General features: G+C 44.4%; 1 protein-coding gene across 1 annotated transcript; it reads right to left on the reverse strand.

Moving 5' to 3' along the window:
• Nucleotides 1-6,124: 6,124 nt before the first annotated feature.
• Nucleotides 6,125-6,580, reverse strand: EsH8_X_000764 (uncharacterized protein; the record flags this gene model as incomplete). The annotated part of the gene is made up of 1 exon (XM_083274852.1): nt 6,125-6,580. The coding sequence occupies one exon, from the start codon at nt 6,578-6,580 to the stop codon at nt 6,125-6,127; it is 456 nt and encodes a 151-aa protein (XP_083120244.1).
• Nucleotides 6,581-17,920: the final 11,340 nt, after the last annotated feature.

Consider the following 17,920-nt stretch of genomic DNA (forward strand, 5'->3'; position numbering starts at 1 on the left):
AAATTTTTTTTTACTGATGGCTTGAGAGGAACTCTCCGATATGACCCTTGAAACGTCTTTGAGGGTTGTATTTCTTGAAAACATGCGAAAGCTTATCAAAGTTGGTTCCGTAGACCTTTTAGGGAGTAAGTCATCATTCTGTCCGAGATTTAAAAGGATTGACCGTACCTTTTTCATGTCTGACCATTCTTCAATTGCATTGGGAGTTGGAGTTATTCGGGGATCGTTGCCCATTAGTAACTTTGGGGCTCGCTCAGCCAGTCTTTTCGTTTTTTCAACCTCTCTTGGAGGTGCATCAACAGCACAACCAACACCAATTACCAGCATATGCTGGCACCCGCGAGGACCAGGCCAGGCCATAGCGTTATTTTCAGTTGCCTCAGTCTAAGGAATCGCGTATTAATAAACAAGGTAAGGGAATGTCAACGTATAATACGTACAGTGCAAAATAGTTCAAACACCATGTATGTGTTGTTGGAGATAGATTCTCCATAGCTGTCAAGCTCTATGAACCACTTTACACATGATGCGAGCTGAGATTCGCTAAACTCGGGCACAATGAGGGGTGCCCAGTACTGCCTTGAGGTTCCGGCCAAAGAGGAAACTCGGTCTGGATAATCACTGTTAGGAGATGTTTGAAAGAATGGAGGTTTCAAGCGTTTCTGAAACCAAACACAATGAAGCGAACCTTGAAGCTTAATAAGGTCTAACATAGAGCCAATTCGAGTCAAGTCCTTCGCTCCTGCCAGACTGAGCGCCCAAGCAAAGGTTTCACGACCATGGGACTCGCCATGTCGATCGAAAACTTGAAATGTAATAGCGTCCTTGTCTTTAGTGTCGACTTTGTGCATGTCTTTAAACTTGTCCTTCTCAATGAAGACGAACAACGAGACACCGTTATCGACTTTAGAAGAAGAGAACTGAGAAAGTCTTCGCAGAGCTTCTGGCAGAGAGGATTGGGGAATAACGATGTTTCCAGAGTAAATTTGATCCGGGGTTGGATGTAACCGAAAGATGGCTTTGGTGACAGCTGTTGAACAAAGTTAGCTTGGAACATGAAATTGTAAACTATAACACAGATGAGGTAAGGATGTAAGGACAAAACACAAACCACCGAATCCACCGCCACCTCCACGGATGGCCCAAAGGAGGTCCGACTCAGATGATGCCCATACAATGGAGCCGTCGTGCTTGACTACTTCACAGTCGAGCATGTTGAACGGGTCGGATATACAACCAAGGTCTCCTGATAGCCAGGAAAATCCTGCAGTGACAACAGTCCCGCCAACACTGACGCAAGGGGTACGGGCTCCGACAACTAAACGAATGGAAGTCAGCAACTGGTCAAATAAAACCTTCTGTTGACAAAATATCACTTGCCAGTGTAGCCGGGTGCAACTGCGTTCAATCTTTGGTACACAGACATCCATGTCTGTCCGGTTCCTACGGTAATTGTCTTTCGCTCTGAATCATATTCAAAGCTGTCCAGGTTTTGGAGGCTAATGAGAACATCCTTGGACGGGAGTGACGTATATCCATGGCCGCGGATGGCAAAATCAAGATCAGTGTCGTGATAGAGGTGCCTGATTGCCTTGGCCAATGAGACAGTGTCTGGGGGGACAATGATTGTATGAGGATGCTGGTTGATCTGCGAAGCCCAGAACGTGGTGAGCTGCTTGTAGGCCGAGGGATTAGACTTGGAAGTCACAATGGCATTAGGTGGAAGCAGTGAAAAAAGGGTCTCCATGTTGATGAGTTGACCCATGGAGGTTTAGAAAAAAAAAAGCTGTCCAAGCTCGGGATGTAATAGATACGATGCAAACTGGGTAATTTTAAAACTAGGTAAATATAAGCTTGAACGATGCGTATAACGGTTGTATTCTTTGTTGAACACGAAAACAATAGTCATTACCTCATTCTTCATTCGCCATGATTTAAGATGACGTCAAGGAATTGGTAAATTGTCGGTGAAAATATTAATGTAAGCCTGCTTAGTCTCGGAGGATAGAAAGCGGTGGATGAATCGGCTTTTCCCGGTCTTTTCGATGTCCGGGCCATGATACCGAAATGAATTTGTGGCTCGAAGCAATAGATCGAAAAGTCAAGTTTAAATTTGGAGCTTCGGTGGTCGTGGATCTCCGTACTTCCGTAATTCCACTAGTGTCATGTTGCCATGGCCCAGGATCACTGGTTTTAATGAACTGTTTTATCATCCTTGCAAATTTGAGCTGATGACTTTTGTCATCCCGAACCAATACGATCATTTCGGGTTGACTACTCGGACAATTTTAGACTCCGAACATTGAGTTCGGAGTTCGTTGTATCGCGAGGACTCGCCTTTCAACCCAAATCATTTCCCTCTCTTCCCTTTTCAGCGTCACCATCATGCCTCTTTTTTCGGCAAGTTCAAGGATGTTCAAACGGTCATTTTAACTCCATCAAGATCTACAGAACATCATTCCATTGTTTCTTTGACAAACTAAACCCAATCGTCAACTGCTCAATTCAAGATTTTGTAAGTTCCTTGTCTTTTTTCTTCGCTCTTCGTATTTCTTGATTCATTGTCTGACTCTTACTCATTGTTTCTGTTATGTGACTAACAGATTGTTAGCATTCTCCTGCACTACGATCATGGAAGAAAGCTATCCCATTTCTGATCTTGACAACGCCACTGTTGGATGGGATAGTCAGAACGACCCTGAGAACCCAAGGTTAGCATTTCTAACACCTTTGGATGAAAAATCTTCGCCCACACTTATCACAGAAACTTTACCTCTCTTCAAAAGTTTTTAAATCTTGGACTAGTCAGTTTCATTTCGTTCTTGAGGTAAATGACAATTTATCATAAACACCAAAATACCAACAAAATCACTAACAAATGCGACTCCAAGTTCCCTTGCATCTTCTATTCCATCCCCTGGACTAGATTCCATTAAATCCGAGTTTGGCGTGTCTTCGCATGTCTTGGGGTCTTTCTCAGTCAGCATCTACGTACTTGGCCTTGCAGTATGTCCGCTGAACAATCATTTCGTATTTACGAAAGTATGGCCGACAACTAATAACCTTCCAATTTAGGCCGGACCTTTAATACTCTCGCCACTTAGTGAGAATTATGGTCGTCGTATTGTCCTAGACTTCGCCAACGTGTGGCTCACAGTTTGGCAGCTCGCTTGTGCCCTGGCTCCAAACCTAAAGTCTCTCGTTGCCTTTCGGTTCTTGGCCGGGGTCGGGGGATCTGCTTCAATCACGATTGGCGGGGGCATTATTTCTGATCTTTTCCTCATTAACCAACGTGGGCTTGCCAATTCTGTCTTCACCATTGGGCCTCTTTTCGGCCCAGTCCTTGGTCCCATTCTTGGTGGTTTCATCGCACAGAGGGCCGGCTGGCGATGGATTTTTTGGGTTCTCCTCGCAGCATGCGGACTTTCAACAGTAGGCGTCTTTGTCCTTGGGCGTGAGACAAATCACATTGTCCTCTTAAGGCATAAGACTGGCAAGCTGAGAAAACTTCTCAACAGAGCAGATTTGGTGTGTGCTTCAGACAATCAAACTGTGTCACCACATCAAAACATTACCTCAATCACCACAACCATCGCCAAGCCTATTCATTTTGCGACAACATCGCCCCTTGTCCCTCTATTGGCAATCTACATGTCGTTTGTCTTCGGTCTTCTCTACCTACTCCTAACCACCGTCACCAACGTCTTCAAGGAGACTTATGGGTGGTCCATCGAGTTGTGTGGGCTAGCCTACCTAGGCCTTGGCCTTGGCTTTGCTGTTGGTCTCTTCGTCGTAGCGCAAACTTCAGACGCCAACGTTGCTCGTCTTACCAAGGGTAACAATAATGAGTACAAACCTGAGATGCGATTGGCCTCTTGCGTATACTTTGCTCTCTTTGTTCCTCTCAGCTTCTTCTGGTATGGCTGGTCGACAGAGACGCGCGCGCACTGGATTGTTCCGATCCTCGGATTGGCCCCATTCGGATTTGGGATGATGGGCATCTTCGCCCCAGTGCAAACTTATGTAATCGACATAGCAGGACATCACACAGCTTCTGTCCTCGCAGCCATAACGACGATGAGGTGCATATTTGGCACATTTCTCCCTTTAGCTGGTCCTCCCATGTACTCTTCTCTTGGTCTTGGCTGGGGTAACTCTTTGTTAGGGTTCATCGCCCTTTGTCTCATCCCGGCCCCGGTGCTCATTTACAGAAATGGAGCAGCGTTGCGCCAAAAGTATCCTTTAAAGGCATCATGATGTCTTAGATAAAATATATAAATGTTTCATGACGTATATTCAAAACCCATTTCAAATAACAGAAAGAACCTAGCTCATGTGGCTCCACGCTGATCACCTTCACAGAGAGATGAAGAAGATTAGACCCTCTTTGAGAGCTTCGATTTGACGCTTGTCAACTGCAGAATATATCGTTCAGGGTAGACTTTATCACCGCCTCGTCATGCGAAGTTGATGTAAGCGCTCAGGAGGATTATTGGCAGCAAATGATATTGACAGCAAATGATCCTGTTTACGCTTCTTAGTGACAAATTCCACTCAACTTGGAAAAGTGATACAACGGCACAGAATGCAAACACGCAGACTTAGGCGGTCAATATCCCATGAGTGAGTTTGCACTCTTCCGTCTGATATGCCAATTTGATGGTCTCCAGAAAGAGGGTGTAGTCGATGAACAGAAAACCCAGGCCATTGTAGGGTTCGAAAAGCAACCCAGTCGGTCGATTTGGCGACTCGCTCAGCACTCTTCCAAGCTGCAAGCAAACAAAGACTGTCGATCTCGGGCGATAGTTCCCACCCTTGATTCTTGAATGAGGGTCCCCTCTGACTAAGCAGCACTTCTGACATTCTGACTCAGCAGGAAACGACAAAGTGGACAAATTGTGTCAGCCGTGACGGCTCTTCACGGAAAAAGCTATTACAGGAATCTGCATTATTAAGGAACCGCCAAGGCTGACAAAGAAACTCGTGCCGGAAATCTGCTACCCGATATGGATAGTGCCTAGGGACATGTTTGATTAGCCTGGCATGGAATTGCTCAGCACACGTTTGAGGGCAATGCTTAGGTGAAGATGAGTCCAGCTTACAATAGCTCGATCCCTACCGTGGGGTATGGTTAGACGAAACCCACGAGCGACGTAACACTAGCTCCACCACGCCTCAACAAACTTTTTGATTTGACTCGCGACGCACTTTGGGCCACATTTTCAGTCCTGAAGAATGTAGTTTTGTCAGGGCAATATGGACAACACCTCACGATTGCTTCTTTCTTGGAGTACCCCGTTTTAGAGGCAGTTTTGTTTGAAATTAGACGGTTAAAGAACTTGCCATTACGTCAGGCTTAGCATTCCGTCCAAGTACAATCAGGATAAAAGTGGAACACACCATGGCATCTCTGACTGCTTTAGAGTACGATATTTACAACCGTTTTGCTGTGATGATGGAAAACTATGTAAGTGTGCCGGAGGCACAGGTATATGACCTTGGTGTTTACTGCGGTTGATCACAAAATCTCTGACTTGGAGCATAGCACAGTCATTTTCGACGCACCTGGAAGCGGCTTCAGGATGCATGCATACCAATCACGGACAGCGTGCCAAAGTCGACAGCGGAGCAGATTGTCAGAGAAGGGCTTTTCTTTTGCTACCGGTTAACAAACCACCACAACATCGAAGAAACTTTATTCTTTCCCCTTCTTGCTCGGAAGATGCCCCAGTTCCGCAACGACGACGCCATCCTGTTGGAACAGCACAGGCAGATCCACCAAGGGCTTGAGGGCTTACAGGACTACTTGGAGAATTGCCGTTCACGCAGGAGCCAGCTTGACCTTGCTATTCTCAAGAGCAAAATGGACTCGTGGGGGGGTGTGCTCTTGCTTCATCTCGATCAAGAGGTTGAAATGTTGGGCGCCCAGCACATGCGCAAATATTGGACGCGGGAGGAGATGTTGGAAATGCCAATTTGAGTCGATTCACTAAAGGAATCAATGTGTAATTCGCATCAACATGGATCAGACCTGGAAGGCAATTCAGCGTCGCCTTATTCATTAAACATCATCCGTGATCTTCCAGCTTTTATTATTTTACAAGGACGATGATTCGTGACAGTATTAGGCTACTGATGCTTCCAAGGCCCTTAACATTGGGATATCCATCTTGTACAAATCGCGACCCTCCTCGTCTATAAAAGTTGAAGGGCCATTGCTGATCATAAGCATTTCGACGTCGCAATGAAACGTGAGTGGGTCGTGAATGGCACCCTTTCGCTCCAACACGTAGTCGCCGTGGGCAAAGTGGCCGGTTTGGGGGTGGTTGCCGTCGCCTCTGATAACGTAGATCTCAGCGCTCTCGTCGTGTCGGTGTCGGGGGAGAACTCCTCCTTTTTCGGCACGGATCATGACAGTGTAGGCGCCGGTCTCAGGTGTGAGCTTGACGAGCTTGATCCAGACCTGAGGTGCAAGGGGGAGCCACTTCAGCTCGTTGCAGTGAATGGTATCTCCGGCGTCAGAGTACCCAGCTTGGCTTGGCTGCACCGGGGTGACTGATGGGATGTTCGAAGGATTCATGTTGTCAGGCTAATAGCCGGCCGAAAGGAGGCTTACGAGAGATGTGCGGTTGTAGATGAGGTTTGTTTGAAAGTCAATGTTCCAAGCTGCTAATAATTTATGTTGATTGATATTGGTAGAAAATTATCATGATGTCACGGTGTTTGGGTTTGCCCACCTCAAACTCTCAGCTACAGCCAGCGGCGTCCATAGACCTAGGGAACGAAAATTCTCTCTCTGACTCATTCTAGTGGATTATGAACAGAGTTTTGACTTTTTCTAATACCTCTTGTGGGCCCGTTCTTTGGAAATACAGAAATTTCTGTCTGGCAAACATCACATGCCTATAAAAATAATGCCGACTGGCTATTGACGACCCTTGGGTTTCTCAATTGCTGAGAAATTATGGAGGCGTCATGCTTGGATGACCTGGTGGGTCTAACCTGGCGGACAATGGAGCTTCCAAAGACGGACTGGTCAACTTCAGTTGGGTTGCACCGAAGTATCACAGCCGTGTTCGGCAGGTTAGATTAAAAATCAAGAAACATAAATCCGCAATTCCGAAAGTCCTGCATGAATTGTTGTCTTGGAGTGTTGGGGACGCGTACACTTCACAGCTTGTCATATGCGGCAAGGCAAGACCGAAGACCGAACGCGAATGGTGCTGGCCACACCCGATCGGCCTGATTGCCGCCCTAAATTCCGCAACGGCCCGAGCGCCAGTCAAAAGACCACAGCACCGCCAGAGGAAGGGAGTGTAATGTGGAGGGGTATGAAGGCCTAAGGTGTAAGAATTACTCATCTCTTGCCTGTCATGTCACACATAGAGCAAGACTGCATCCAGAGTGGCTGCCTCAGTTATGAAGACTCTTTGCGGTTGATTAGATCTGGGGCTCGCGTCATTCCGTCGTTCTCCTGATAAGTACGCTAGGTACGGCCCTGAGCTTTCAGCAATTTCCCTTCGTGGCAAATAATATCAGCAACAGAGAATGGTTAAAGTAGCAGTGGCTGGCGGTAAAGGCGACGTAAGACGTACTATTGTCGAGCTTGTTAGGTTGAACCTGAAACATGAAATCTTAGTTTTGTCGCGAAAGGTTAGGGACAATCCCTAGATGTGCTTAGGATAGAATGCAGCTAAATCTCCTTCAAGCCGGACGATGCATCAACTATCACCGTCGACTACAGCAACGTGGATGAGTTGAAGACGATACTTGAGGAACATGGAATTAAAACAGTGGTTTCTTGTCTTGCGCTTGTACATGAAGATGCGAGCCGCGCCGAGATCAACACAATCCAAGCTGCAAGCGCATCGACTACGACGACTCGTTTCATTTCGAGCCTGTGGTCCATTCCCAGCCCACAAGGGCACGATGTTTTTATCTATCAACTGCTGCTCTATTTGTTTGGTCCTCTGAACATTCGGCTGATGATTTTTGTCGGGCTCACGTAGGTCTGCCCTTCCCGATTTCTCTCCACCATCTCTTGAAGAGCTCCTGAAGACAGATCTCGAGTACACAGTCGTGGTTAACGGGCACTTCTCGGACTACAACGGATACCCACACGTCAAGAGCTACCTGACGCACGCCGATTTCGTCCTCGATATTGCCAATAAAACTGCGGTCATTCCAGGCACAGGCAACGACAGAGTTGTCTTCAACTATAGCTTCGACGTGGTTAAGTTTGTCGACGCCTTAGTCTCAACGAATGAGCCATGGCGACAACAAAGCGTGATCATTGGTGATGTTCTGACAATCAACGAACTAGTTCAGATTGCAAAGGAATGCTTGAGGTTCGACAATCTCCCCGTGCCCTTCTACCAGATGCGCTGTTGCTAACATGGAATTTTGTCTCATATGCCAAAGATTTACGGTTTACCGAGACGACTTGGAGAAGTTAGATCGCTTTCAGATCGCCGAGCTCCCGTCGCATCCCGATGCCTACATGTTGTTCCCAAAGCCGATGCTTCAAACGATATGGGCTGTGCTCTGTCGGTGGATCACTCAGGGTCGCTTTGACCTTCCTCTAGAGGGTTCGTTAAACAAACAATTTCCCCATATCAAGTCGAAGTCGGTGAAATACCTCATCAACGAGGCTTGGAATGGTATGTAGGGTTTATACAGTAACAGAAGATAAACAGCCATCGTCCCTGAGTTTAATCCCGCTTTTATTGACAATGGGATTAATAAACTCCATGAGCATAACTGTACCGTGAGCAAGTGCAGTGCTGTCTAACTGGTATTGAGGGCCTATTTTTTCTTAACTCAGAATGTGCAAATAACAAAGTCTTGGTAATATCAAATCTCTACTCTGTCTGTCTTTACAAATCATGGTCAAGGCTTCACCTGCGATTCCATAGATGCAAAACAGGTGCAATCAATCAGCTTAAATAATAATACCAATTTTTGTTGATGCCGGAAATGCCCACTCCGCCAGAGTTTCAGGGCATCGACCAGGTCACTTAGATACCCAGTTTCTATCTAACATCTTGAACAAATTTCCATCCCTCATCAGCAAGAAAGTCTGCTTTGCGTTCTTACGCAGAGGGTCTATAGCTGTGTTTGGTATGAAACTAACCTTTCATCGTAATATTTCTAGAGGACAAGCTACGTGTGGCTGCATGATCATCATCTCTGCTGCTTGGTTGATTGCTAATCTGAATGTGGGCTCTTGGATGTGCAGCATGGTTAGGGTTAGATTAGGGTTTGATTGACTTAGGGTTAGATTAGGGTTAGATTGACTATCTAGAGCTTATTCGCTAGGTTAATTTAATCCTCCTTATATAGGTTTATAGTATAGGGTAGTGTTTTAACAAGATGTAGGTGTAATAGTTTAGATAGGGGTAGTAGTAGGGGTGGGTTGGTAGGTGTAGTAGGTAGGTTAGTTACTTATAGCCCTATAGGGTCTAATTTCACTAATAGAGGCTGCTGATGCTGCTCTTGCCTTTAGGAGGGCCCTACTAATAGAGCAGTCCATCTAAGAGGCAGCTATAGGCCCTACTAGCTTCTGTATCGCCTTGTAGGCAACTGCTGTATCCTTTTCCATCAGCCCTCCAGCTGAAAAGATAAGTGGGGTAAAGAAGTCCCTTAGGACTCTATATTTACGCTGCTTGTCTTATGCTGCTTCCGATAGGGTTGAAAAGGGGTCTTCCTTAGCTGAATCCTTATTAACAGCTACTATTTATATGTTGTAGAATCTCTTCCCGCCGCCTACGTCGCAAGCAAAGTCAGCCCTTAGGCTAGTGGTTGTAGCGGTAGCCACCTGGATGAATGGTTCTAATTCTGCGCCTAGTAGACCTTTACTAGATGTTGCTTTATATAAGGCTTAGGTTACTAGGTTGTGGCGTTGGATCCACCCCCGTTGGGCTGTATAACAGACGTCTTGGTGCCCTAGCTTCGGTAGGGCCCTATAAAAGGAGTATGGCTGCTGTATAGGCTGTATAGGCAGTAGTAGGCGGTTTCTTATTGCTTCTACAACCTCTTGATCCGACAGTTTAAACTGCTGTTGGGTTGGAAGTATTAGAATCCACTTTCTACCTAAGTAGCTAGCGTTTTCTAGTCTAGTAGACTCTTCTACTTAACTAAGTCTTGCTTGTAGTTGCTGTAGGTTCCTTATGTAGGCTGCCTGTAGGACCCCTTTTGCTGTAAGGGTTGTAGCGTTAGCTAGAGGCGCTAGGCTGGGTGAGATCTTATTAATCTGCCTTCTAGCTGCCTCTTTAGCTGCTATATACAGCTCCTTAGCTAGACTAGCGTGATGAGGTAGGCCTAAACCTCCCATCCGTATAGGTAGGCTTATTATTGCTGCTGCATGTAGAGACGGCGTCTGGCTAGGCCCTCTAGAGGCTATTCTAGTAACTGCCGCCTGGATCCTAGCGTCTGCTAATCGCTATAAGTCGGTTAGGCCGTCTGGCTGTAGTTAGCGTAGTAGGTGGCGTAGTAGTAGGTGTATACTACCTTGTAGTAGTAGAAATACGTGCTGTCTTGGGAGGTCTATTAGGCTGTCTAGAGCTTCTAGCAGCCTAGTTAACTTCCGTTATAGAAAGGCCCTTCTACTATCTAGTAGGCCTATAAAGGTGCCTAGAATCTCTAGGCCAACCTGTTGTAGGTCCCACATTACGTATTCTTTACTTTTAGTAGTATTAAGCTGGCATAGTGACTATTAGAAGGTTCTTTCTACTATAAGTATAATAAGGTTGTCGTCATCCAGCGTAAGGATGTAGGTGTCATCTAGATAGCTTATTATAGTGGCTGTTAGAAGGTCTTGTTGTAGTTGCTCTAATGTAGGGCGGTAGGCTAGTAAGAATAGTAGAGGGGCTAAAGGGTCCCCTTGTCGTACGCCTTTAGATGAAGCTAGTATAGTGCCGTCTTCTAGAGCTAATATAGAAGGGTTATTATAGCTCCAAGCTGCTGCCCTATAGAGGTCTAATACGTAACAGGCTACAGCTGCTGCTATTACCAGGCGTTGTATAGCGTTAAAGGCGTTGTAGAGGTCTAGAGAGGCAACCCTCTTGAAATTCCGCTTGTTTCTTCCTACTATAGCCTCTTCTAGTATAAATACAGCTAGTTCTACACCGCCTGGAGTTTATACCTCTAGTTGGTTAGGTAGAAGCATCGTATTATTAAAGTTAGCTATAAGATTCGCCTTTTAGGCTATCCTATATAGTAGCTTGCCTACAGCAATAGGGCGTACGCCACCTCCTTTCTTCTCTAGAGCTATAAGTCTAGAGGTATACAGCAGGTGGGACCCTTAGGCTGTCCCTTAGCGTATAGAGTTGGCGAAGTGAAGTAGTACTTTATCGACTAGCAAGCTAGGCCTACCCCTTACTGTATCTATAAGGGTTCTAGTCCAGCCGGATAAGCCTGGAGCCTTTTCTCAGCCTATAGACTTAACCGCCTTATAGAGGTCGTCTAGTGTAATAGCCTTGCCTGCTGTTAGCTGCATACAACGTAAAAAGGGGTTAGGCTGGCCTTGTGGGTGTTTATCTCTAAGCTGTTGAATTGTATCCTAGTTGATAGCAGCTAGCGGCGTAGAGTCTAGTAGAGCACTAGAGGCCCTACTTATAAACCCCCTTTCTAATAGGATTTTAGCCCGTTGTAGTTAGTTAGACTCTTATTGTTGTTAGGTTGGGTGTTGCTGCTGCTATCGTTATTATAGTTACAGCTAGAAGTCTGTTAGTATATCCAGTATTATAGCTAGGAAATTCGCTAACGTCTAGGCCAGCTTGCCGTTTATTAGGCCTATACCTAATACTCTAGGTAGAATAAGTAGGTGTAGTAGAGGGGTCTCTCTAGGCTGCCTAAAGTAGACTACAGCCAGCCTTTCTACTGCCTTAGTAAAAAGGACGGCCTGTTTAGCGTATAGGCGTTTTTCTAGAATAGGCACTCTAGAGAAGGCTAACAGCTGTTTAACTACCGCCTTTTCTAGAATCTCTTCTAGCTCTTCCGGTTGGTTAGGTTAGCCTAGGCGTTATTTAGCGACAATTAGGACCTAATTGCGTAGGGTTTTAGCAGGGGGCGCTCGAACCAGGTGGTGATTTTTAGGACAGGATTATCTAGAACAAGGCTGCAGCAGTAATTAGTTGGTTCTTACCCTTACCCTTAAAAAAAAAAGTAACCTTAGGGTTCCAACCCCTAGGGTTTCTCCCCCCAACAACCCTAAAAAACAAAAGAGGGAGGGTTACTCTAGAGTTTAGGGTTAAACACCACTACTACTACTACTACTACTACCACTACCAACCAACCAACCGACTAACCAACCAACCAACCGACCAACCAACCAACAAATAGACAGACTAGAAGTAATAAACTAACTAACTGCAACTAACAGATAAACATCTAATTCACTAAGTTGCTATATAAATAAAACAAACAAAAGGATAAAAGAAAGAAAAGCAACTAACTAACTAACTAGACCGCATAGCGAAGTAAACACCACTAAGGAAGGCCTTTACTCCCTACCAGCCGCCCCCAGACTAATAACCAAGCAAACAACGTCCGCTATAGCCGGCTGCTACTAACACCACTGCACTAGGGCCGGCTGTACTTACTACTACTGCAAGCCAGCATACAACCGGCTGTAGAGGGACCCACTAGTACAGCAGACTAACCGCCACTAACCTAAAGAGTAGGCAACACAAATAGTAGAAGAAAAGTAGGAAAGCCTAATCTAACGTTACATAGTACAGCCAAGCAAAACTACAGCCCCTTCCTATTTATTCTCGTTTACACTACTACACTACACGTATAGAATACATCCACACGGAAGCATATAGAATCGTTATTTATTATTCCTACTTAATCCTTTATCCCTTTAATAAGGATACAAGTAGGGCTAATTGCGTTTTCCTTTCTTTTTTCTTTCTTTCTATAGGGTAGAAATAGCTGCAGGTACTAACGTAGCCTATAGCAATAAGTAGCACCTAAGGTTTTTATTTCATCCCTATTTTCACTTTACATAAGAGTACAACTATACAGTCAGCTAGGAGACAGTATAAGGGTCTAGGTTATATAGTTTACCTACACCCTCTATAGGAATATAATCCAGCAGCAACCCCTTATACATACTACAGCTTAGCGGAAAGGAAAGAAGAAGGGGGGGGATTCGTTAGAGATAAAGACTAACTATTATAGTGTATACTAAACAAGATAAAGAGTATATAGAGCAGCCAGCCTGTACCTATATAACAAACTAGCTGTTACAATATAGAGTCTTACTTATTATAATATAGAAAAAACACTAAAAATAAGAAAAAAAGATTTCTATTACTATAATGTTTTAGAATCTAGTACTAATTACTGTTATTCTTTATTATCGCCTGCTAACCCTATAGTAAACCGTTTTAAACCTACCTACACTATACATAATAAGCAACACCAGTAAGGCCGATATAAATAAGTACATCCTTATAGAGAAACACCACTATATACTACTATACTGCCTATACTATTCTACTATTAGGCCCAGCCTTAGCGTTAAAGATTACTTCCAGTATACGCACCAGGTGAAAGGGAAAGAGCTATAGGAGATTAAGTACTACGTCGCTAATATAAACCTATCCAACCCCTCCCATACCGCTATACCTAGAGACGGATCAGCCCTAATCAGTAGGCTGGAAACGCTGCAAGGGTACAAGTATAAGTAATACTAGTACTATACAAAAGCGTATAAAAACATAAGACGACACTAGAAGACTACCAACTACAGGCTGATAGAGGCGGGGATACAGTAGAAGGAGGTCCTACTACAAACCTAGTTGCAAGGCAGGTACGTATAGTACTAGGAAGTTAGAAACAGCAGGGAGCAGGTACTCAGCTAGCAGCAGCAGTACGGCAGCGTAGAGGAAGGTAGCCAGGCAGATGCCGACAGCAGCCTTAGTATAATAGAGCGCAAGATCTACAAGTTTAAGGCCAAGCTTATACAACAGGACGCCAAGCAACTCCGCTAAGGAGACGTAGAGGAGGGGCTTAAACGGGAGTCAGCCTAAGTCAAGCGGCTTGGGTGGTTAAAACACCTTAGGGCTAGGGACCTGTTAGCTATCTATAAGGCGGCAGAGTAGATTAACGCTAGGAGCGTAAAAGAGAAGTAGAGGTAGGGGGTGAGAAGCGCAGTAGCAGCAGCAGCAGCGTCGTCACCTCTAAGGGAGGGGTTAGAGGAGGAAGAAGGAGATACTAAGCAGGAGAGGAAGAGCCTGAAGAGGCTAAACGAGAGCTTTAACTGCAAGGTGGAGCAGTGTTGCCTACAGCTAGAAGGCATCCCGGTTGAGACGCTCTAGCAGCTGTATAGCATCTCACCTACCAACCTAAGTAGTTGCATATTCAGCTATAGGGAGACGTCTATAGGCAAGTATAAGTCGGTCGGGTAGTAGTTCCTAGGGTTTAGCATCTAGGCGTTCTAGACCAGGCGGGATAATACCCTAAAGCGGTTAGGGGCTTAGTTTACTAACGAGTAATAAAGCCTCCTTAGGGATATCAACTAGGAACTCTACTATACGCCAGGCGGTAGTACGTATACCTAAGACAGCAGCTTCTAGAGCAAGAGTAAAGATAACGACGATGGGGATGACGACAGGGACGACAACAACAATAAGTATAGAGGGCTGGCTGGTAGTAGCAGCAGTAGCAGTAGTAGTAGTTGCTATTAGATAAGGCGAGAAGACAGGTTAAGGTTAGAGGCCTTACTCAACTATACCGTCTTCTAGTTTATAGTAGCCTTAGTAAAGGTATACATCCCAGGCAAGGTGTATACAAACGCGCTCCTATACTTCTATACTACACTAGGCATCAGGAGGCAGCCGCTTAGGTTTACAGAGCCCTAGCTCTACACTAGGCTGCTTGCCGCCGTCCTCTAGTAGTACTGGCTCTTCTTCCTTAAGGCGTCATTCAAGAACAGTATAAACAAGCTGGAAGAGGTTAACGTTAACACCCTCCTGTAGTTCCGTAACAAGTAGATTAAGTAGATGTACTTTAGCATACACACCGTTATTAGGGTTAGGATTAGATTAGGGTTAGATTAACTATCTAGAGCTTATTCGCTAGGCTAATTTAATCCTCCTTATATAGGTTTATAGTATAGGGTAGTGTTTTAACAAGATGTAGGTGTAATAGTTTAGATAGGGGTAGTAGTAGGGGTGGGTTGGTAGGTGTAGTAGGTAGGTTAGTTACTTATAGCCCTATAGGGTCTAATTTCACTAATAGAGGCTGCTGATACTGCTCTTGCCTTTAGGAGGGCCCTACTAATAGAGTAGTCCATCCAAGAGGCAGCTATAGGCCCTACTAGCTTCTATATCGCCTTGTAGGCAACTGCTGTATCCTTTTCCATCAGCCCTCCAGCTGAAAAGATAAGTAGGGTAAAGAAGTCCCTTAGGACTCTATATTTACGCCGCTTGTCTTGTACTGCTTCCGATAGGGTTAAAAAGGGGTCTTCCTTAGCTAAATCCTTATTAACAGCTACTATTTATATATTGTAGAATCTCTTCCTGCCGCCTACATCGCAAGCAAAGTCAGCCCTTAGGCTAGTAGTTGTAGCAGTAGCCACCTAGATGAATAGTTCTAATTCCGCACCTAGTAGACCTTTACTAGATGTTGCTTTATATAAGGCTTAGGTTACTAGGTTGTAGCGTTAGATCCACCCCCGTTAGGCTGCACGACAGACGTCTTAATGCCCTAGCTTCAGTAGGGCCCTACAAAAGGAGCATGGCTGCTGTATAGGCTGTATAGGCAGTAGTAGGCGGTTTCTTATTGCTTCTACAACCTCTTAATCCGATAGTTTAAACTGCTGTTAGGTTGGAAGTATTAGAATCCACTTTCTACCTAAGTAGCTAGCGTTTTCTAGTCTAGTAGACTCTTCTACTTAACTAAGTCTTGCTTGTAGTTACTGTAGGTTCCTTATATAGGCTGCCTGTAGGACCCCTTTTACTGTAAGGGTTGTAGCGTTAGCTGGAGGCGCTAGGCTAAGTAAGATCTTATTAATCTGCCTTCTAGCTGCCTCTTTAGCTGCTATATACAGCTCCTTAGCTAGACTAGCGTGGTGAGGTAGGCCTAAACCTCCTATCCGTATAGGTAGGCTTATTATTGCTGCTGCGTGTAGAGACGGCGTCTAGCTAGGCCCTCTAGAGGCTATTCTAGTAACTACCGCCTGGATCTTAGGGTTAGATTAGGGTTAGATTAGGGTTGTATTAGATTCTAGAGCTTATTTGCTAGGCTAGTTTAATCCTCCTTATATAGGTGTATATAGTAGCTCTTTTTCCTTTTACTATAGTGTAAAAAAGGTTTAGGGTTAGATTAGGGTTAAATTAACTATCTAAAGCTTATTTACTAGGCTAATTTAATCCTCCTTATATAGGTTTATAGTATAGGGTAGTGTTTTAACAAGATGTAGGTGTAATAGTTTAGATAGGGGTAGTAGTAGGGGTGGGTTAGTAGGTGTAGGGTTAGATTAGGGTTGTATTAGATTCTAGAGCTTATTCACTAGGCTAGTTTAATCCTCCTTATATAGGTGTATATAGTAGCTCTTTTTCCTTTTACTATAGTGTAAAAAAGAAGGTTGTTTTCCTTTATACTAGTAACATCTCTTTACTATTATAAATAATAGTAGACCTTTCCTCCTCTCTTTATCTCTCTTCTTTTTAACTTAGCTACTTTAGCAAAAGGTTGTTTTAATAAAGGCTGGTGTAGCTTAGTTAAAAAGAAGAGAGAGGTATAAGTGTCGTTAAGGTGTAAAGTTGATGAGGTGTAATAAGTAGGTTGGTATAGAATTCTCTTAATAAGGTGACTTAAAGGCGATTTACTTATCTTCTTTATATTCTTTTTCTCTAGCTTTATTAAGGTAGCAAAAGGTTGTTTTAATAAAGGCCGGTTTAATATAGCTTGAGAGAGAGAATAAAGAGAAGAAGGTAGAAGGTGTAAAGTTAGCGTTATTAGAGAGGTAGGTTGATATAAAGGTAGAGTTGTTAAGTTGGTAGGTTGGTGTTTTTTTCGTTTAAGTAGTAGGTATAAAGTGTAAGGTAGAGGTTTAAAGGAAGGTTGGAAAACCATCTTAAAGTAGGTTGGTGTAGATAAACAAAAGGGGAAAAACAAGGCAAGTTATAAGGGGGGAAAAACAAGGTAAGTTGTAGAGGAGGGGAAAAACAAGGTGGAAAAACAAGATGGAAAAACAAAGTGGAAAAACAAGGTAGAAAAACAAGGTAGAAAAACAAGGTGGAAAAACAAGATAGAAAAACAAGGTGGAAGGGGAAGGTGGAAGGGGAAGATGAAAGGGGAAGGTGTAAAGGGAAGATGTAAGGGGAAGATGTAAGGTGTAAAGAGATAAAGAGAAAAGGGTGGGTTGGAAAAGGTGGAATAGTAAGAGAAAAAGGGTAGGTTAAATAAAAAGGGAAATCCAACCTAAAGCCAACCTAAGGTCGACCTAAGGCTAGCCTAAGTAGCCTAAGGCTGTCTAAAGGGGGTGTCTTAATAAAGGGAGGGTGTCTTACTAAAGGGAGAACTAGTAGGTACTAGTTAGAATAAGGGGGGGGTGTCTTAATAAAGGGAGAACTATCTAGAACTAGTCAACCTAAGGGTAGCCTAAGGTTAACTCTAGGTTCCAGCCTCCCTTTCTAGACGTCTTCTCCTCTTTTTCTCTTTTCTATAAGACCTAAGGCCAGCCTAAGGTCAACCTAAGGTCAACCTACCTTTTTTTCTACTTTTTCCTTAAAAACCTAGGTCAGCCTAAGGTTAACTCTAGGCCTCCTTTCTTCTAGGGTTAGGGTTAGGGTTAGGGTTAGGGTTAGGGTTAGGGTTAGGGTTAGGGTTAGGGTTAGGGTTAGGGTTAGGGTTAGGGTTAGGGTTAGGGTTAGGGTTAGGGTTAGGGTTAGGGTTAGGGTTAGGG

This window comes from Colletotrichum jinshuiense, chromosome 10 (genome assembly GCF_051148585.1).
Source record: "Colletotrichum jinshuiense chromosome 10, complete sequence".
Lineage (NCBI taxonomy): Eukaryota > Fungi > Ascomycota > Sordariomycetes > Glomerellales > Glomerellaceae > Colletotrichum > Colletotrichum jinshuiense.